The following is a 22,165-nucleotide window of genomic DNA, read 5'->3' on the forward strand; positions in this document are numbered from 1 at the left end:
GAGAGCTTGAAGCTGGATAAGTGAATTGTCCTACTGGGCTGGATATCAACTGTAGCTTGGTGTTCCCGTTGGGAACTCATGGGAGGGTTAAGGTGCATTTCCACCCTTTATGAAAACTTGTTATGGTTGTCAGCCCTTTGAATTGCATTGTAGACATGGCAGTGCTTGTGTGTGCTCTCTGCTTCATCCTTCCTCAGGCACGTTTTTCATCTTTAAGGGATGTGGTGGAGAGCAATGCTCACCCCAGATGTAGAAGCAGCAGTGCTTTCATATAATATGCCCTTCCATTTTTTCTCCATGCCCACCCAAAGTCTAGGAACAGGCAAATCCTAAGTATTACATAGGCAGGGGAGTGACAGGGAATTTTTCTGCACTAGCAATGTTAAGCAGGACAAGAAGATGTGACTCATGATCCTGTTTTCTTATTCCCTTGGACTTCAGCAAATAAAACAGTCCTAACAAAATTCACTGACCTGTGATCACACCAGCATGGGTTGTGATCTTGTCAGAAGGTATCAGAGAAGTGACATTAACACTGTTCAGTCTTTGGATGAAATGTCTCAGAGGGAAAAAAGTATCTCTTGTTTTCATCACCTAACAGTGTATTTTACAAAGGGAAGAAAATTAGGAGGATAATAAAGGGTAGTAATGTGGGACAGACAACCCCCTACTGTCACATTAAACTTGAATCATGAATGAGGTGATTGTAAATAAGTCAGGTAGCTTGAATTATAGATACTTAAAATATGTATTAAATGTGTTATTTTATGACAAGATGCTGGCACAGTAGCAGATCTTGTTAGAACTGTTGGGAAAAGGTTGTGTTTTTCTATACTGAAAATGAAATTCTTCAATAAGAAAAGACAAAATTTTTTATAAAATCCTTTCTATGAAAAAAAAACCATCCTTTTTTAGAAATCTAAACTTCTTGTATAATTTTGAAGCCTTAAGCTGATATTTTTTGGCTTCCATACAAAAAACGACTATTTTTCTGCCAAGTTGAAGTTTTGTGTAAAAACAAACCAAGACTCTTTAGAAAGTATCCAACCTTTTAAAATGCAAATTTTTAGTAAGTACTATTCCAGCAAATTTGAAACACAGAATAAGGTATTGTTTACTCTTTAATACACAAAAGCAATTAAATGGAATGGAAAAAAGTGACCTGTTTTTCTGTAATTATAGTCAACAAGCATTACACACAGCCCTAATTTATGCCTAATTTATATCACTGAGTGTGCTTTTAAAATGTTTCAGTGTTTGATTTTGAATAAAACTGTAAAATTAGCATGCTGGTACTGATGCTGTGTTAGGAAGGGAAATATGCTGTAGTGGCTATAGGTGACATTCATCTTTGGCTTGTTTGATCACTTGATCCTGAATGGAAAGAGTAGTGGTTAGTTAATACAGATCCTGAAGTGGCTTTGCTTAGAGACCTGGATTGTGTTCCAGTGTGGTGGTTGTGCAATCTCACTTATCTCTGTAAACAGACTGCATTCTCCTTAGGACAGTCTGAGCTCTTGCTCAATATTCACAGCTGTGACATACAAAGGATGGACAGTAGGATGAAGAACTGTGACAGCAGAATGCATGATCACTTCTTGGCTCTTAACTGAATCATTTTTTCTTTGGACTACTGTGGTTAGATCAAGAAGAGGAAGTAACTGCAGCTATCACATGCCTAAACCATTCAGAACATGTGTAGATGACAGGAGGGTCCTGGCTTTTGCAGGTTTTCCAAGCTGGCTTTGACTCACTCAAGTCAGGAAACTCTTCAAACTGTGTGTATGCTTGATGCAGCCAACACAATAGATAATAAAATTATCAATAGGATTGCATGTCTGGATGGACATGCACATGGACAGCAGCTCTCTCCCACAGGAGCATGATTTTTCAGACTAGCAAAATGCACCTCAGAATTCAAGGTAGGCTTCCTTGAGAGGTAAATTTCTCTTTGCAAGACAGAAGTACCATGAATTTTTCTTTTTCTTTTTTTTTTTTTTTTTTTTTTTTTTTTTTTTAATATTTTCCTTTGTTAAAGTTGCTTCTCTTTCATTAAATTTTATTAAAATACCTGACGACCTTTTCACATGAATGATCTGTCTTGAAGCAAAAATGAGGCATGGGAAGTTTAATCCCAAACATTTAAACCTTACCAAAATTCTGATGTCTTTGGAGTAGGTTAGGAGGAAGTATACTAGACAGTCCTAGCTGTACATACCACTCTTAGCTTTGCCCAAGTTTTATATCTTGTTGGTTTTCAATTTTTGTTTCTGTACTTAGCCTAATCTAGTGTAGAATCATCCACCCTTAGTGATGTTCAAGTTCCAGGTTGCTTCAGCTTCCAGTTACATCATGGTATAGATTATGTCTTGTAAAGCCCAATTTTCAGACATTTCTGAATAAAGTTACTGAGGATAGGAGTTATTGGATAAAGTTGGCCTGGTTTTCAGGAGAGGTCTTTGCACAAAAGTAATGTAATTTGGAAACTTTTAGTGATTAAACTGTATCTATTCACAAAGCTAGTGTTAAACATCATTACAGATTATTACATAATTACAATGCAATAAATTACCATGACTTCTTTCCAGAGAATTGTTATACTTGTGAGTTTGTATAAGAAGCTTTTCCTTAGTTGATGCAAAGTACTTCAGTTCTCACTAAAAGAGTAATCTCTTTCCACTCAATTTTAGGGGTCCAACATCACAGACACGTGTACAGAAATGCTGCGAAGTGGACTACTACTGAAAATTTCAGCAGGAAATATCCAAGAGAGGATATTTTTTCTTTTTGATAATCTTCTGGTCTACTGCAAAAAAAAGCACAGGTAAATTATTACTTTCAAAAATAATGTGTCTTTCTCACAGTAGAGCTAATCATGAGTATGTTGTTCTGTAAGAACCACAGCATAAAAGTTATCATTTTTAGAAGAAACTTATCAATCAAAGAGAATTATTTAATTGAAACAATTGGAAAAAAATTATATGGATGCATAATCCTAGTGGTGAAATGTGGGGGAAAAGAATCTGTTTTGTCAGCCTTCTACAGCAGGTTATGTGTGATGGCCTCACTCTCTTCTAGGAAGTGTAAACAGCCTGAATTTTTCATTCAAAGAGATTAGTATTGTAGCTTGTGCAATAAAATAAGTCTCTACAGATTCAAGAGTTTCATGCCTTATATTTGTAATCAGGAAAAACAGCCAGAAAGCTGCTGCTTGATGCATTCCAAAGAGCAATTCCTTAGTTCAGCAACAAGCTTCTGTAGATAATGTTGTGAGAAATAAGGCTTCTCCTATGTACATATATCCCTCTTGATGCTCAAATTTGTCTCTTTAATCCAGAAATTGTTTTAGAGTAGCCACTAAATACATGTTACTGGGTAGATATTTGAGAGATTCCTGGATACGTGATACATCTTTTAAAAAATTCTGATATTTGTTGTAGTTTATTGTCCAGCAATTACAAATGAATTGCTGGTTACATAGTATCTTTTCAGCTGTCCTCCACTAAGCTGCATATTTTTGTAGCCATGTTCTCATTAAAATGCACTATTGGATGAACATCTCAAAATGCATGAAAGGTTGTCTGTGGTTTCTTTAGTTTCGAACAATCATGTCCCTGGCTGGTACCATGGTGGCATCTCTGCAGATATAGGATTAACTCAATTTAGAATATAATTTCAAAGTTTAAGATGAGAAATTAATTGATTATTTCCAGCAAGAGACTTTAAATATCAGTTGGCAAGTATGTAAAGAGAGAAATTGTATTTTGTTAATTTTACAAAAATTGCCTTGCCTTTATGGTATGAGATACTTTATGTAATTTTTAACCATCCTTTTGTGGCAGAGCTGTGTAACCATGGAATGCTATATTTGGATTTACAGTTTTAAAACTCAGTAGAGCTATTGGATTTACCCAGTTTGGAAAGAAAAAACATGTAATACTGAAACTGTATGCTGGTTTTGCTTTTATGCTTTTTTTTTTGTCTTTTTAATGTATTACTCAGTTTTTGAATAATAAATTTAGGTGTAGTAGAGTTACACATAAGACAGTAATAAAGTAGTGATTGAGAGGCAGGTAATTTTATGAAAATTAGTACCTCTTTGGAGTGAATGAAGGTCAAAATTCAGGAGATCCTTAATTCTTAGGAGCTGACCTTTGTTTGATATACAGTATTAGTTATCATCATAGGCAAAAATGGGTAGACAATGATCCCTGGCTTATCTAAGGGATGTGTGAAAAGCTGTCTAGAACTGGGGTTCTCCAAAGGCATTGGCTTCACTGGGAACAGTTACAGCAATGCAAAATGCTTTGGAACATAATGCAGTGAAACTGCCACGAACTTTGGCAATCCTTAATTACAATTCTTGGTTAACCCTTACATTAGGGAGGAAAGATGTCTTCATTCTTCCCTACATAAATCCCACTTATAATGCTAACATACGTAGGTCAAGATTTCTATCTAAAGATGTTCTCGTTTAATTATTTTCAGTCACACTACCCCCATGCTGAATTTCTAGATTAACAGGGAGACCGCATCATCATCTAGGAGGAAAGGTTCTCCTTTTTTTGTCTTTGCAAGCAGACAGCAGCGTATAGGTACCAAAGTGTTGGAGCAGAGCTTTTACAGGTGAGACTTTCCCGATGAGCTCTCATTCAGGCAGGAATTTGCAGCTGACTCTTACCAGCCGTAGCATCTTTGCATTTCCATCAGCAGCATCCCACTCAGCAGTGGTTTCCACAGCTCAATTGCACAGGTATTAAGGTGTTGTGATCCTTACAGTGGTCTCTAAATGCTGCACGTACAGGTAGCAGTGTAGAAACATAGAAGAAGGGAGTGGATGGTGTGCTCTTCTGCGCTTTCTTTTTTCAGGAGATTGAAGAACAGCAAAGCATCTACAGACGGCCACCGTTACCTTTTCCGGGGCAGAATAAACACGGAAGTGATGGAAGTGGAGAACGTAGATGATGGAACAGGTGAGTATATTTGTGTGGCTCATTTTCAGAGCTGTCTTTTGAGGTGGTGAAATCAAATGTAGCTCCATGATTTCGTTTAGAATGGAGGATGCTCCTTATATTTAGAAGGAAAGAGGAAGACACTACTTTAAAAGCACTATCTGTTAATATCAAAATTCTGTTTCTGTGACACATCATTGCTTTCATCCATTATAAGCTGGGCAGCCATAGATGAGTATTTTATGCTTACATGAACAAAGTGATAAAATAAGGTGACATTTATTGCTCAACTGACATTACATATTTAACCTCACTTTACAGCATTCCAGCACTCTTAAAGAACTTATCCCTAGGTACATGGTATATTTATAACAGCAAGTGGAAAACCTACCTCTGTTGGGATGAAACACTATAAATGCTGAAATTGTAACATAAGGAAGGATTTTTAAAAACATCTTTAGGGATATAATCCATAAGATTACTTGAAATCTTCCTGACATATATTAGCAAAGTGAAAACCCAAAGTATTCCTAGACATGTCAATTTTTGTTTTAGAAACTTGAGTTTAACCTTTGAGCTTAACAATAATTACTTTTTCTTGCAATTAAAATATTTTGGGCTTTTTTAATGTAAAGCTGAAAAAAAGTGATATGTGAAACTTGCAGTGGCATTGCAAATATGTAAGTCTGGTGGGAATTTCTGTGAGTAATATATTGCTTCTCCTGATATTTTAAAAATGTTAGGTTTGTCCTCTACTATGGATTCCAAGCATTTCTCAGTGTAATTTTTTTCTAGAATTGAGCATTAATAACAATGTATTTACTTCTAAGTAAACTTCATAGTAATTGAATATTTCATTAAAATTGATTTTTTAATATATTCTTGAGTTCCTTGTGTTCAAAATAGTTTGCTCACTTCTTGTTTTACAGAGTAGACAGTAGAATTGACTTGGATGCACAATCAGCTATTGTTCTTATTGCAACAGAGTAGTTTATTGGAAGACTGTTGTCTCTTTCCTCCATCTCATATTTTACAGTCTTTCTACTTTTATTAATGTGTTGTGTTTTTATTTTATTATTTCTTATTTTATAATTTTATTTTTGTCCTTTGGATTTTGTTTTTTGATCAGTTTGCTTCTGTCTTTTGTCATTCATATTCAATTAAATAAAAAAATTACGTTAATAAATGCTCGGAATTAATGACTGAAGTGTCTAGAGCTGAAATTTTACCAGTGCCAGAATAATTACTGTAATGCTGCAGCGTGGGATGTCTGCTACTAATCCCAGGATTGTTTGGCTTTTCTGAGAGCATTATTTTTCAGTCTTCTCATTTATGTTCCAGAAAACCAGAGCGGAGTATTTTGTGCAATACTGGTGCCTATCCCATTTTATTTTATACTGTATTAATGTCTAAGAGTAGGACTGATAATTATTCTCTTTTCTGTACTGACTTTTATCTTACCATTTGTACAATTTGTTAAATATTCAGAATTCACATCTTGTTCCCCAAAGCTCTTGCAATGCTACTTGACTTGGTTTCATGGACAATGTTACCACTGAACCATTTAAGCTATTGATAAAAATGGTGAAAAATGCTGAACATAAGGTAGAGCACTGTGGTGTCACACTTGATTTATTGTCTTTGCTTACCAGACATTTTTTGTAAGAACTCCTTGACATCTGTTTTGGGTTATGTCCTTCACCAGGCCCACTGATTTAGTTAGTGATTTCAAGCTATCTATGGGTACACTGCAGTGAATTTCTTCAAGCCTCTTTGAGTTGAATATATTTTATTCAATATTCTTTACCCTGCTATTCCCCTTTTCCAGCCTACATCACTGCCCAACTTTTAGCTTTATTTGTATAAAAGCTCAGGTTTTGTTTATGCAAAAAAGAGATTTGATTATTTCAATCTTTCCTGTCATGTACTGTTTGACTTCCTTTAATTTATTTTCTTTCATCTTCCTTAATGTGCTTTAGAAAGAAAAGGCAGTTTCCCTGTTTGCATCATGGCACTTTCTGAGACAGCATCTCTTTGCTTCTAAGTGTTAACATTACTGTGTTCAGAGGATTATACCCCCCATCTTCTTCCTGATGAATATTCCAATAATTCTGTACCTATTCATCTTTAACTGACTCCTGCCCACATATTGTTATGCATTTAGTGTTGGCTTTAGGAAATGTTTCTTAGATCCTCTATCTGTCCTACCTTTCTTCATTTACTTGTTCTAGCTATTCAGTCCTTGGTCTTTTTCACACTGTTCGTTTTCCTTCCTGCCTGTTTGTTTTCTTCCTCAATGAATCCTCAATTATAATGTGGCTAAGCGCAAATAGTCTTCCTCTATGCAGACACCAGTTGTCTAATGTCCTTCAGCCCCAGGAAATTTTGCTACTGTCCTAATTTCCTATAGCCTTGTACCCAGTCCTGGAGGGCTCATGTTTCCTACCCCCTTGCTCTCCTGAGCCATATCAGTTCTTGTCACATTTATATACACATTATTTCCAGAATCCATACTTCTTTCCACACTTCTGCGACATCATTAATAGTTTGGTTAGTCTGATTTCTAACTTATTAGATTTGGTGGATGCTCAGTCCCTGGAAGCATTCGAGATTAGGTTGGATGGAGCTCTGAGCAACCTGATCTAGCTGAAAATGTCCCTGCTTGTTGCAGGCTATTTCCAACCCAAACTGTGTTATGATTCTTTTTAACTGCATTTTTTCCTTATCACCACATTTTCTGCTTTTCCCATTTCAGTGTATCCAATATCCTAAGATTTATTTTTCCTTGTAATTACTGCTATTTCATCCCTCCTTTCTGTGGTTCTCTTTGAAATGTGGAAATTTCTATCTTAATTCCCTGGCCTGTGACATCTTTCTGCCTTTTTCTTGTCACCCTCCCCTTTTTTTTGTTTAACTCTACCTGCCCTTTTCCTTCCTTGTGAGACTTCTGTGTTCCCCCTCTTCACACAGATATTTTTCCTTTCACTCAGATCATGATGTCCTTCTTTAACCTTTGTCTGCCCTGCTTTCTCTACTGTTCTCATTTGTTACACCCAGATGTCTTGTTTCTCATCCCCTATAGTCATCCGTGTTTGAGCTGTAACCCAGTACTATTCTGCTGTTTTCTTTTTGTCTCATTGCGTTCCCAAGAGGAGTAATATCCTAGTGTCACTCAAATTAGCTTTGCATGTGCTTTTTTTTTGGTATTGCATTATTTTATTCTCTTTAATCATCTATTACCTATCAATTTCTGTAATTCCTAATTTAGACTGGAAGCTCTGGGTGCAGAGTGCTTATATTTTCATATCTGTGCAGGACTCTTTGTCATGCACTCCAGATGGCTCTCTTTAAAAACATTAAAGACTATTGAGTCCGGATGATATTTCCACAGTTCTTTACTGCAGATTTTGGGATCCCCTGTTCACCTTATATAAGGAACCATGGAGCTCCAGGGAATGGGGCAACTGAGAGTGTTTGCTCTCAGCATTGATAGATATAGGAATGTAATCTTTGTTGTTTGTGGGTAGAAGCTTAGAAATAGCACAACAGATTCCCAGTGTGGTTTATTATCATGCTAATGACATGCTTACAGAAATTAACAAAGCTTTTTCTGAGAAGCAATTTTTCTTTGATGAAATTAGGCCTTGGCTGAGCAGTACAGTTGGTGTCAGCTTTCTTTTTTTATTTCAGCACCATGAAGCACTCTGCTTTTCTTGATTGCACTGATTAAAGTGGAATGCATATTACTTATCAGGGCAAACTATTTATAATCTTAAAATAATGTGGCTTCACAACTACTTGCAAGTATTAGAAAGGTGGCTATATGGTAATCATATTTTTTTTCTGTACCTAAGTTTCTAAAATTCACTTTTGAGAGAAAAATACATTTCTAAAGGCATTCATCAGCCATTAAATGAATGGTACTTAGTTTATGAAGAAAAGCACTTGAGACTTAGGAAATACCAGATTTATGTTTGCTTCTAGTATAGTAGTTCTGTCCTCTAGTCTTGAACTGAGGCATGATATAGAAAAAACACAACATGATAAAAGTAGCTGGAAACTCCATCAAAAAGTACACATGGAGGGTGGCAGTTGATACTATGCAGCAATTATTTCCATGATGTTTCTGAGCATTCATGCTCCTAAGAACCTCTAAGAAATGTAAAAGTACTTCAGAACAGAGACTTTTGGGTTTTTTTTAAGGGAAGAAGAAAATTCTTTTGTATATGGCTGCAACAAATTGCTTATTATGCATCACTCAAAGATATGAATCTTGAATTTTGAACAGTATATTGCAGTTCAAATTACAAATTAAGTCACATTAAATGATGATCTCATCTTTCATCACCTTTCCTAGTGAAGTTGTAGGTTTAATGATTTGTTGATCCTGCTTGTTCAGACTTTGCATGGAGCAAACAGCAGTCTCGTGCTCTTCTTCCTTCTGTAACCATTATGTCAGGTTTGCAAATTGTTTGTTTAGCCTGGCTGCCACCTGTGATTGCATTGGTGTGAGGAGTGTGCAGATGTGCAGAGCAGCTGGGCAGTCAGGACATGCACACCTTCTGGCTGGCCAGCAGCTCTTGACCAGATTTCGCCCAATAGCCGTGTCAAAGAAGGTAGGAGTTTATATGGGATGACAGTGTAATGCTGAACTGCCCTTGACTATGGACTTTGGGTGTATTGGAGAGAGCAAATCGCTCATGGGAGCCTTGAAGAATTGTAGGAATTGCTCCCCTTCATGGGGAGCGTGAAGAGCAAAGGAGAAAGCAGATGTGTTGCAGTTGGAGACAGAGGCTGAAGTCCAAGTGGGCATCACAGCAGTGCATTACTATAGCAAAGCTGGACAACTGCTGTACATTTTCATCCACCTGAGTTCAGTGCCCTCTGTATGCATTAGGCAGCCATAATACCTAGCTTGGTGATTGGGCCTTTCCCAGAATTCTGTGAGTTTGTGGTGGAATGAGGTGTGTGTGGTCAAACAGCCGAAGCGCTCCTGGCCCTGCAGTTACAAATCCTCAGATGCCAAGGAAACCACAAATTTAAAAAATCATCTCTACGTTGAGAGATTCAAGTGTCTGGGCACACCATTTTTATTTCTGAATTAAGCTACTAAGTTGACACCAAATTTTTGTCCAAAGTGAGGCAATCTGAATCCATTTATGAGTCTGAGCCCTCATTTTTGATTTTTTTTGGCCACTACTATAAGTGCTGTGGTTCAATGAACCAGTAATCATTTCCCTACACAACGTGTCTTGTGATGATAGACATACAGTAACAAAGACCACAGGAAAATTATGACCCTGTATTTTTACATGTATTCACCTCTAACTTAATAAATAAACAAAGGAACCTTAACTTTACTTCCTCCAGTAGTGCTTCTGCCTCTGATCCCCGAGGGTCTGCTGTCTGTCAGTTGAGAGTTTCTGTCTGAGACTTATTTCTTGTCCGTGACTTTTGGGTCTGATTTTGTAAGTGTGTATGAATAGTATGATGGGTAATTTTCAAGAAACAATGTTTTTAAAGAAACAAAGGATACTGTGTATGCTATGCAAATAAAAATATGATAAATAGCTGAGTGGTATAAACATGATGTTGGAAAAATAACTTCATATTTTCCCCTGTCATAGACTTGCTTGCACTTTTTTACATGCTTTGAGTACTAGAAAGTTTTGTTGGTTTAGAAATTAGCCATCAGTCTCATGATTTTCTAGTAGTTCCTGACATTTCCCAGCCCAGTATGCAAAGATTGGCTGCTTTCCATCTAATTAAAATGCAAAGTTATTGAAAGGATACTAGCATGTCTGCTGAGATTTATGATAAATCTTAGCAAGCATATCAGCAAGGGTTTCAGTTTCAGAAAATCTCATCTCATCATAAAAAATAGGGCTAAAAAAGTATTTACTAAATGAAAAGCTGCGTAGTTATTGCACTAGTTCAGGGTTGGCCTTAGGACTTTTTTGCTGCTTAATGAAAGTTTGTGGTGAGAAAATATTGACCTTTGATTTTTCTTAGTGTTTTGTATTGTAGTTGATAGCTCTAGTTTTTTAGTCTGTGTTTTATGAAAAAAACATTATTTATCGTAAGGCATTTATCCTTCACAATTTTTCCACCAGGAAATTAACGTAATCCTAGTGAAGGATAGTTAGAGGATTAGTTTTGGAATGTCTGCATGAGATTTATGAACTAGCATGGTAAATTCAATTGCTATAGAAGTAAATAAAGAGTAATAAATAGTAAATAATTTGATTTCTATAGCATAGATATTTTTACATGTTACGTGTCAGGAGTTCTAGTTATCTAAGAACATCAGCAACCCTTACCTCTCATAATGTGCCCACCAAACATGAGGCTGTTAGGAATATATTTCAGGAATTATGCATTTAGTTTTAGATCAGAAACATGTTTATTATATTCCAGTTTGTTTAAACTAATAAGAGTAGATATTTGCTTATTCAGGTAACCAGTAAAAATTCACCAAATATCTGTGCTTTGATTACTTGTGAAATTGAAATTATATTTCCCCCCCTGCAAATTTAGTCGTTTTTTACACTTAATAGTAAATCAGATAATCAGCACAGTAACTCAGTCATTTAAGGGGCAAAAGCACAATGCTGCTTGTTTAAGGAATTATTTATTACAGTTTAAGGCAAAAGTACTCCAAAGTACCGCTGTCTTTTCTTTTAATAGGACTCTGCCTGTTTTAGTGTCGACTTTATACCTTCTTTCATATGCTAAGCAAATCTGTTACACTTTACAAAGAACACTATTTACTAAGATTAAAACTATAGTTTATTAAGTTATACCATAGTTCACAGCCGCACAGATAACTTTAAATTAATTTTTATTCTTCTGTATTTTCTGGGCTTTTATGTGTGGTGATAAGTTTTTAGTAATTGTGGCAACTACTGCTATTGCTTTCTTTAAGAGTTGGTGCTCTTTAAGCAATTTTATCTATTCCCAGCTGACTACCACAGCAGTGGCCACACTGTTATTAATGGCTGGAAGATCCACAACACAGCAAAGAATAAATGGTTTGTATGCATGGCAAAAACCCCTGAAGAGAAGCAAGAATGGCTGGAAGCTATTTTGAAAGAGCGAGAGAGAAGAAAAGGTAGGTCGATAAACTTCCTTGTGTTGCTCTGCCAGAAAGCCATACTGTATTTTTATGTTGAGATATAAAGCAAAACCAGCTGGTAGGCAAACTTGTCTTGTCAGGTTCAGCTGAAGATTTATGGATACCAGCCTGGGAAAAATGAATCAAACTTGTACTGGGAAGGGCATAATGTCTTGAATCGTACATGCTGGTAGTAAATCTGTTTGAGGAATGGGGAGATGATTTAATCTGTGATTTTACAGCTTATCCTCAACCAGTATAAATTGTCATAAATTCATTGAGACCTGTGTATTTTTGTGGTTTGTGGTATCTGAGGGTCTATCCTAAATGGCTCAAGGGATTTGTATGCACTGATTTCCTTTGTGACTGGCCATTGCAGTCACTGAAATGAGCAGGCTTTTTGTGTTGGATCTTAATGTGGATTATCCAAACTGAAATGGCACAAAACACATTCACAACTCCATCTTACATGTATTGCCTCCTACCCAAGAAAGTAATCACCATTTCCAATCATATTTGGAAAACCACTATCTTTCTGAATAACTGAATTAAGGTGGAAGAATACTTGGATGAAATATAATCCTGATCTCAAATGTGACCATGAATTACCTCACGTTTACAAGGCGAACCCAGCACAAAGTAGAAGCAGGGAAAGATGATGCATCATCATTTTCTGGAGCTAATTTCATTTGAAAGCCCAAATATCCTAATTATTAATGCTATTTGGAGCCTTGATATTGAAAGAAAATATTATTGTATTTAGATTCTTTTCCTGATTTTTGTAGATTTTCCATTGTCTGTTGCAGTAACTGTTGGTTTGTGCCTCTGTTGTACACAGACACTAACAATATTTTCTTTGGTCTTTTAAAGTTGAATACTGGATGTTCTAAAATCTGTTGTAGGACCAGAGTTTCAAATAGAGTGTCTCAGCACTGGCTAATCAGCAGAAAATCTAAAAAGATGCTTTAGAGGTCTAAACTCTCAACACTTTTAAAATATTAAAAATGTTTAAAAAATAAAAAAGCAATGTGGTAGACATGGTGTCAAATGCAAAAAAACCCAGATTTTTCTGCTTCTGTATAAGACCTTGTTCGGAACTGACTAAAGCGTTTTCAGTAAATCTTACTCCTCTGTTAAGTTTCATGTCTCCCTTAGGCTCTTGATGCTTTAGGCAAGAAATACAAAGAGTAAGTAGTAGTATTTTGTGTTGATGAATTCTTACTATTTCACACTAATCAACTGAGCAGCTGGTAATAGAAATGAGCGGGAGCTAAACTTTGGCGAGCTGGAGGTCTGAGGTAGCCATCCCGAAGCCAATGCATGTCTTAGGATTTTAGCATCCTATAATTTGTAGAAGCTTTCAGGTCCTGATGTTCTCAGTGGGTTTGCCACAAAGGAGAAAACCATGAAGCGAGGAGGAGACAAGACACACATAGATTCAGATTGCAACACAGAATTGTCAAAAACCAAATGAGTTGGAAGACTTAGAGATTCAATGGACTGAGAGAGCTAAACCTCTACTTTTACTTGGAATCCATGTAGCAGAAGCTGAACAAAAAGGAGCTGAACAAATGCTTTGAATTAAGTGATTTAGCAGAGTTTTCAGCTTTTGTAATAAGATTATAAACTAGGACCACTTTGTGGATTGTATTTGCTTGCTAGAGGAAATCAAGATGTATTGGAAACTTCTTGCAGAAATTTTCTGTCAGTTTGTTGGCTTTCCTGTAAACCCCTGAGGCATTCAGCAAGTTAGAGATTTATTTCAAAGGTGGTGGATTGATGATGCCATGATGACCTTACTTGAAATGTCAATACAAATAACAGCATCAACATCCTATAAGCTCCAGAAGTAGTATATTAGTTCAGTTTTCTTTTTCCTGGAGTACTGCAAGTTTTATTTGTTCGTGTGACATCACTGCTATCTGGTTCACGGATGGTGAGAGACAATCCTTGTTCTGTTCCTAGTACCACTGTTAGCTTCTCATGACAGACACATTTCTTCAGGCTGTATTTTCAGAACTAAAGACGTACCAGACCCGTACTCAGATGGAATATCATAGAATGACTTGGGTTGAAGGGGACCATAAAGATCTCCAAGTCCCAGCTCCCCTGCCAAGCCTGAATGCTTTTGTGGAAAAGGGGTGAATTATCTATGTTACTACTATTAACTGGAAATTTGAAAAATATTCCTTTCAGTGAAGATCTCTTTATTATCACATGATAAGTGCAAAACCAAGGCTCCTTATTTTACACTTGTGAACACATGACTATTCCTTTGCAAATGTTCATATACTGGTGTCAGTTATTACTATAAAATAAATAGTGATGTAGATAGACTAACAAATTAAATTCTCTGTGAGAAAACCATCTTTTAGTTATGCTTTATGAAGATCAGATGTTCATGGTTTAACTTGATCATGAGAAAATGAAAATCAGTTCTTTAACTTTTTTTCATATGTAAAATACCAGTATTGCTTTTCTGTTTCAGGGAAGATACTGAAATATAATGGCAATATAACTACATAAAATGTTAATGCATTTTTGGCAGGTTTAAAATTGGGCATGGAACAGGACACTTGGGTGATGATCTCTGAGCAAGGAGAAAGATTGTACAAAATGATGTGCAAACAAGGGAATCTCATCAAAGACAGGAAGAGGAAATTAACTACTTTCCCCAAATGCTTTCTTGGAAGGTATTATATGCATTTGATAGCCTGAATTCTTACCATTTAAACCCACATTTTAAATCTGCTTTGGGATTCTGTAGAAACCACACTTCATTTGTAATGTCTGTTAGGCCTATTTGCCTCACAGAATTTAGCCAGTATATAAAATGGTCTGCCTGAAATTTATGAATGTGTACTTGTTTTGCAAAGTAGCTCTATTAAAGAGACAAGGCTGCTAAGGGCATGATGAAAATATGGAAATGCATCAAGTGAATCAGTTTCTCTCAAGAGATAATTCCCAACTTTTAAATGCATTTTGTATCTGGAATGACTAGTTTGGAGTGCAAAATTTTATTTATTCCACTTAAGTAATCTTTTTTTTTAAAAACAGCTTCTGTCCTCCTCTTGCTTGAAGGTCAGGAAATAGAGTTAGAAAATAAGGTTTACGTGTTTAAATTATCAGGAGGATCTTTATAAAGCCTTATTATGCCTATGGCTTGAGAAGACTGAAAAAGAAATAGATGCCCTTAAAATGTGTATATGAAAAAAGAATCATTTGGGAGACAGAAGGGTTATCACTTATTTGGCCATAAGATAAGTATGAAAACTTATGACCACAAGTTAAGTGTAAAAAGCATTTTTATAAAATAGAGTGTTTTGCACAAAAAAGTTGTTGAGAAGATACCACTGGGTTCAAAAGGGGAAATAAAACTTGGTGGAGTCTTATGGGCTGTCAATAGTGACAAGGTTGGAGAGACGTGAAATCGGGATTAAGATTAATGATTCCGTTATGGTAGAATCATGTTTCCTCAGTAAAGTTGTTGGATGCAGGTGAAGAACACACTCATGGTGAGGAGCCATTTAAATCAACCATCAAATGGCTTCTTTTCAGTGCTATCTTTGGAGTGAACTGCATTGAAGAATGCTTCTGCTGGTCCCAGGGTCACCAATTAAAACCCATGAATGTGAAGGTTGCACTACCTCATTGCACTTTTGATTTGTGATACGCACATCTTATGTGGTGTAGATCCAATGTCTCTGAACTACATCACCTTTGCTTTGGTAGAAGCCAGGCATTTTCTGCACATGAATATATACTTGGTATATATGCTCTGGATGTCAATATGTTTGACACACCTTGGAAGTAACTAGCCTACTGTTTATACTGTGGTTGTGTTCTGCCATCCTGGCATACCTGCCCCGGGCAGGTGCAGTAGGAATGCCTAGGATTGCCTTATATTGGTCTGTCTGATCAAATGCAGCTATGCTAGTTGAGGATATCCCAGAAAACATGGAAAATCTTTACTATGCACCAGGTTAACTTCATGCATGGAAAATTTCTGAGCAGAAAAGACATCTCATAGGAAACCATATGTGGCTATGTCAAAATAATAGAAAAGCTGTAAAGCATGAGTTTTTTAAAGGTGGTATGACATTTTGAGGATCATTAGGCTAAAGAATCATTTACAAGACTAGTAAGAAACACTAGTAATGGAGAAGGACATGCAGTAGATCTGGTATGAGATGTAAAATTTGTTTTTTGTATCTGTTTTTTCAGTGAATTTGTGTCCTGGCTATTGGAAATCGGAGAGATACACAAATCTGAAGAAGGTGTTCATCTTGGCCAAGCTTTACTCGAGAATGGCATTATTCACCACGGTAAATAGAGTTCATTTTATCTGACTTGTTTTCAAGATAATTGCTCTAACTAGAATGGACTTAATTTTGTTTGACAAAAAGATGGTCTTGTTAACACAAGACAGGTTGTAGAATCTGCACGATATCCTTCCAGGGGTCTCATGGGGCCATTGTCCATGTCCATAGCAGATTTACTGGGAAAGGCTCCACTGATTTAATCAGATTTTCTCTATGCTGATGGGATCACAACATCAGAAAAAAACATCTAGAGAAACACTGCTATTCTTTTGTAAGCAAAAAGAAATTCTGGGGAAACACAGAATAGTACACTACTTCTAAGGATTCTAACCTTTATTAAGGCCAGGCATTTTAGGAAAAGTGTTCAACTAGGAATTTTACATGACAGTGAGTCACATCTGGCTGTTTTGATAAATGTGCCTGCTCATCTGTTAGATGTTACAAGTGGAGCTGATGAATCTGTAACTCAACAGTTTAATCTTTTGAATTTTTAGGCCTTCTCTTCACTACATTGTGTAGTTACTAAAATTGATATTTTGACGCTGAAATTTGCATTCAACTCTCTGCATTTAGCTTATTGTGGAGAGAAGTATCACTGAAAGGGTTCAATTTTTTAGCCAGTAAGAAGATTTGATTTCTGCAGGTAATTTGCTTTGGCAACATTTTTCTCTTACAAGAGCATGTCCGTATCTCTGCTGTTATTACAAGGTATAGTCTAACAGGACCATATAAGTAAACTGAAGAAACTTCTGGTTTTGAAGCCATGTTTTACAGAATATGATAGGTACAGTCACTCAAAACAAAGCTGTCAAGTTAGTTACCATGCCATCATAGATCCAGGGTGTAAATTTAGATGGAATCTTTGACAATATACATTTTAATACTTCTGTACTCCAGCCAGCAATTAATTTAATACTTAATTTCTTTGCAATGATTTTAGTGTCCTTGACTGGAAAGAAAGTGGGAGAAACATAGTGCCACTGAGCTGGGCGTGTTTTAAACATATGCGGAGTAGGAGGAAAAATATTAAGGTTATTCATCAGTAGTCATGTAGTTGTCATTTCTTTAATGTCAGTCTACATGGTTTTCTTCCACCATTATTCAAATGTCAGATGCTATTATGTTTACTACACACACTGAACTGTTTTCAATAGAATAATTCTGTTGCCAGAGATTCTTCTCCTGATCTTGTAATTCATATCCTAAATACACCCATAGATTTTCTCAATGTAAAGTTAAATGAATATTGTGTAACTTCATGAGATAAAAGGGTAATTATATTAGAGCATAGAAATGTGAGCCAGACATGCTACTTTGAATAGTGAATCCAGCTGTAGTTCACTGAAAATAGCATTCCTAAAATAAAGCTGAATGAACCATCTGTTTTCACAGAGGGAGCAAGGGAGGAAGAATGTTTGGCTGTTATTTACATTGCAAATATTGTAGAGTCCTTTGTTGAGAACTTGCATATTCAGTAGGCTGGTCATTATTGTCATTGTGCTGGAGTTCATTCTAGCAATGACAGAACCATGTCGTGATGGACATTGTTGTACTTCCTGATGTGTGAACTCTAGCAAGCAGAAAAGTTACATTTTTCCTTTTTTTCCCCTCTACTTTTATATAAGGGGGAAAATCTGTTTGTATGCTGCTATTTTAAAGCTACCTGGTGGAATTTTCTGATATTTGAAATGACTGATACCAGTCAATGGTATGAGGTACTTTGTCCACTCACTGCAGCTGATTAGAGATGGAAGCCTTGTCTCAATGGATTAAGGAGCTTTGTAGTTACAAAAGTAAACTGAATATCAGATAGTTTTAAAATGAAGAGGTATTTATGTGGCTGTGAGGTTTCTTGGACTGATGTAATGATCTGATTTAAAATTACCTTGGCAAAAAAAATTAAAAAACCAGTTTAAACCTTGATCGGCTCCCTTTTTGTAGCATATGCCATATAAATACCTATCCCAATATAAATGTGGGTACAGTGTTGGAAATGATACACAAAACAACTTGGCCTTTCTTATTTTAGTGGTAATGCAGCTTTTTGTGAGCTTAAGTGTTTGAAACCCATTATGTCTCAGCTCTGTGGAGCTACTCCCTTAGTTTCTGGTGCACTGTGGTAAGTTGGGGCTGCAGAGACAAAGTGGTACTTGTGTTCCTTAGAGGGCATAGCCTGCTCTGTCTGTCAAGGGCATGCAAGAAAGGAAAGGTGCTTTGTCATCCTGGTTCCCTCCCAGCACAACCCTGTAAGAGTGAGGAATAATTTGGCTTTAGGCAAAACTATCTTGATGGTGTTGTTTTTTTTTTTTTTATTTTTGGAACTTACTGGTTATAAAGAACACTTTTTATTAATTAATCTATTGGAATACATTATTTTTTCTTCAACAGTAGGAATATTTTTTAATTATAGAGCTAGAAGACATCTTTTTTCTTAGTTAAATGGTCATATTCCATTAAAATTCACATAGGTACTTAGGTTAGGCATTATAAGTGAAAATTTTTCAGTCTGTATCTCAAGTATTTAGAGGCAAGGATACATGAAAGACCTTAGGAATTATTTTGAATAACCATCAGTTCAATTGGAATAGTGTCCTGGGCTTTACTGTTAGTAGATATATCAAATACAGGTAGAGATGTTATTTTGCTCTTGCACATGACACTTAATATATGAAGTTCAGTTTTTATGTCTATGTATCAGATGATGTATGGAAATACTAAAGAGCTTGAAGAGGCATGAAAAACGATATAGATGGAAGGCATCTCACTATACAAAGTTTATGATGCCTAACTAAATTTTTGGAAGAGAATTATGTATGATGGCTTAATCACTTGCTATAGGAAGGCATGCACAGAATTACCTAACTCGCTCAGGTGTGTTACTCTGATAAATAAAGGCATTACAGTACCTTCCTTTATCAGTTGATGACATGTAAATTGACTTCCAAAATTAAAGTGTACAACTGCAAGTAAAGCTGTAATGAATAAAGTAGTTATCTTAGGATGGTGATAATTCCTAAGCCTGTCCTCAACCATCGAAAGGATCAGCTGTTTTTCAGAAAGATCTGTAGCAGTGCATTTCCAGGAGAACCTTTGTATCCTATCATATGACCTGTTTTGATAAAACACTTGAAGTTGTGAGGTTTGTTGCTGGAAGCTTGTGAAACTCTGGAAGTCCAGCTGTTAAGATCCTTTTTCCCAGGTCCTCGGGGAAATAGATTATCAGCATTTTCATAATAAGGTGGCTGTATATAGAGGGAGATGTTCCTCTCTCCTTTGTTCCCACTGCAAGACTCTTCAAATGTGTTGTGAACTGTTTGTATATTTACTGAATCATCTGAGATTGGCCTCATCAAGAATGAGGACAGAAAATAATGTGGAAGAATAATATGAATAGTTGCAAAATAAGTCTTATTTGACTATTTGCTTGATAAGCTCTGCAAAAACACTGAAGACTAAAAAGATTTGAGTGCCTAATTTTTCATGCTGTCCCCTGCCTGTCTTCCTTATCCTTTGCCCTGTGACTTGAAACTGTTTGTTTTCTTCTGTACTACTTAAACGTTGTAAGAAATATTGTCACCAGTGGCATAAAGGAGCTTAGGGCAGATGATCTAATTGGGCTTCCTGGCCCCCCTTTTGAAATTTACCTATTGCTGTGTTTAGGGCTCTTATTAGAAGAAATGATGCTGACCTCTTTCTCTCTCCTTGGTTTCTTTAGAAAGTCATCTAACAAAGTTGCTTTTTTTTTTTTTTTTTTTTTTTTTTTAATTTAGTTACAGATAAGCACCAATTCAAACCTGAACACATGCTGTACAGATTCCGATATGATGATGGAACATACTATCCCAGAAATGAGATGCAGGATGTGATCTCCAAGGTACACAATAAAATAGTTGCTATTATTAGGAAGAACACATGAGAAATTGAGATTCTGCTTGAAAAGTAATATAAGATTTACTGGGATAAACAACATCCCCTCACAGTTACCACTCTATATTTATGTGAATCAAATTCAGTTTTCCATTTCTAAGCTTTTGGTTAATTTTTACACATTTTAAATACAAAATGACAGTTTGCTATTATATAGTTATAGTTGCTATTCAGTGGTTTCATATGCAGGATGCATTGCTTGTGTTTCTGGGTAATCCTCAAGCTGAGGTTCAGTCTATTGTATTTTTTAGTCCCTTCTCATAGATACAAAGATATATGTAGGAAACTGCTTTCAAATTTCTCTAAAATATGTGTCCTTTATTAGTGTCCAATCTAGGTGGTAAATCTAAAGTCACATAGATGTTTAGACATAATAGGTTATACTACCCACCTATGTTACTGATAACAATGAAAAGATTGATCAAAGTTTCCTTGAAACTCATTAATATTCAAATTTGTCATGATTTGGAGTCAGTAGAAAATGTCTGCATTTGGGTATTACACTGCAGCATAATTTAATTTTTGCTCCACTTGTTAATATAAAGTGCATCTAGAGGAATCTACAATACTGAACTCCCAGGCAGAGCAAAGTAGGATGGAATCTAATTTGACACAAGTTTTATTCATTATACTTGCATATTGTAAACATAATTGCTTTTTGATAGTTTCCTAAATAATACTAATGTGTTTTTCTTCTTTTAAAATACAATTTTCTGATAGTATTAGTTTCTTAAACTACTCCAGATGTATCATTTATTTGCTTTTAATAGAAAACATTTCTAATCTTTGAATCTTTTTGCATTTTAAAAATTGATTAGTTATTATTCTAATTTATAAGCAAAGTATTGATGCATATAATGAAATGCAGTGTTTTTTACTTTAATTACTCAGTTGTGTGTAGAATAGCAACCAGGGTTTGGGACAACCTTAATGCATGGAAACATTGATTTATCTTTTATTTCTAAGTATTTCAAACATTCAGAATTTTTTTAATGCTACCTTAAAGCTAATCTGTTTTGCATGTGTCTCAGTAAGCTTAGGTTAGATTTGAAATGTTTTTGTTCTCATAATTTATTCATTAATATTGTTATCAGGAAACATTGTTTTGGCACATGAAAATACATAGGCATTTGAACAGATCTTTTTACTATGTAAATTAAATCCACTGGCAACATTCAGGCTTCCTTACTATGTCCCTGCCTCTTGTCTTTGATGTGAATGTGTGGTTAACTCACCACCTCTTTCTCTTTAACAGGGTGTACGACTGTACTGTCGCCTTCACAGTCTCTTCACCCCAGTAATTAGGTGAGTCCAACTGGAAAATCCTGAGGGAGTCATTTGGAAGAAGTACATGATCTGAAGATACTGTGTTTGAATGTAGGAACCTAACCCATCCTTTCAAGATTGGTCTTTTGAGAGTAATTGGATAAAATTGAAATGCTGTCAAGACAAAAAGCATAACTGAACCACTAAGTGGCTGCCAACTCTGTTCACTATAACTTTTTAAATGGACTTCTAGAGCCTCCTACGTCCTGATGGATATGCTTATATGCTTACTGTATACATTAGTGCACTCCTTTACTAAGACACCATGATCTCATTTGAATAGTCCCAGAACAGCACACCTGCCTTTATACTCCAGTGACAATATCACTCAAATAAGTTGTGATCAGCCTCCTCCTTTCTGTCTACAAGAAAGACTTAATTTGCTATTTTTTTCCTCCAGAGAAAACTTCTCAACCATTATTAAGTGCTCAATTCATGCTTGCACTAACTTGCTTATAAACTACAATTATTTTTCTCTTTCTTCTGAGCTTTTGTTTGATTTTGAAAAATTGTTTTGTGTTATT

At 35.8% G+C, this 22,165-nt stretch overlaps 1 protein-coding gene across 1 annotated transcript in view; it reads left to right on the plus strand.

Moving 5' to 3' along the window:
* PREX2 (phosphatidylinositol-3,4,5-trisphosphate dependent Rac exchange factor 2) overlaps window positions 1-22,165 on the plus strand; it is a 144,977-nt gene that overhangs the window by 28,364 nt on the left and 94,448 nt on the right. Inside the window, exons 7-13 of the mRNA XM_053986522.1 lie at window positions 2,691-2,824; window positions 4,870-4,973; window positions 11,914-12,063; window positions 14,615-14,759; window positions 16,291-16,391; window positions 20,159-20,262; window positions 21,571-21,620. Of these exons, the coding sequence (XP_053842497.1) occupies window positions 2,691-2,824; window positions 4,870-4,973; window positions 11,914-12,063; window positions 14,615-14,759; window positions 16,291-16,391; window positions 20,159-20,262; window positions 21,571-21,620 (788 nt within the window). The remainder of the gene's footprint in view (window positions 1-2,690; window positions 2,825-4,869; window positions 4,974-11,913; window positions 12,064-14,614; window positions 14,760-16,290; window positions 16,392-20,158; window positions 20,263-21,570; window positions 21,621-22,165) is intronic.

This window comes from Vidua macroura, chromosome 1 (genome assembly GCF_024509145.1).
Source record: "Vidua macroura isolate BioBank_ID:100142 chromosome 1, ASM2450914v1, whole genome shotgun sequence".
NCBI lineage: Eukaryota > Metazoa > Chordata > Aves > Passeriformes > Viduidae > Vidua > Vidua macroura.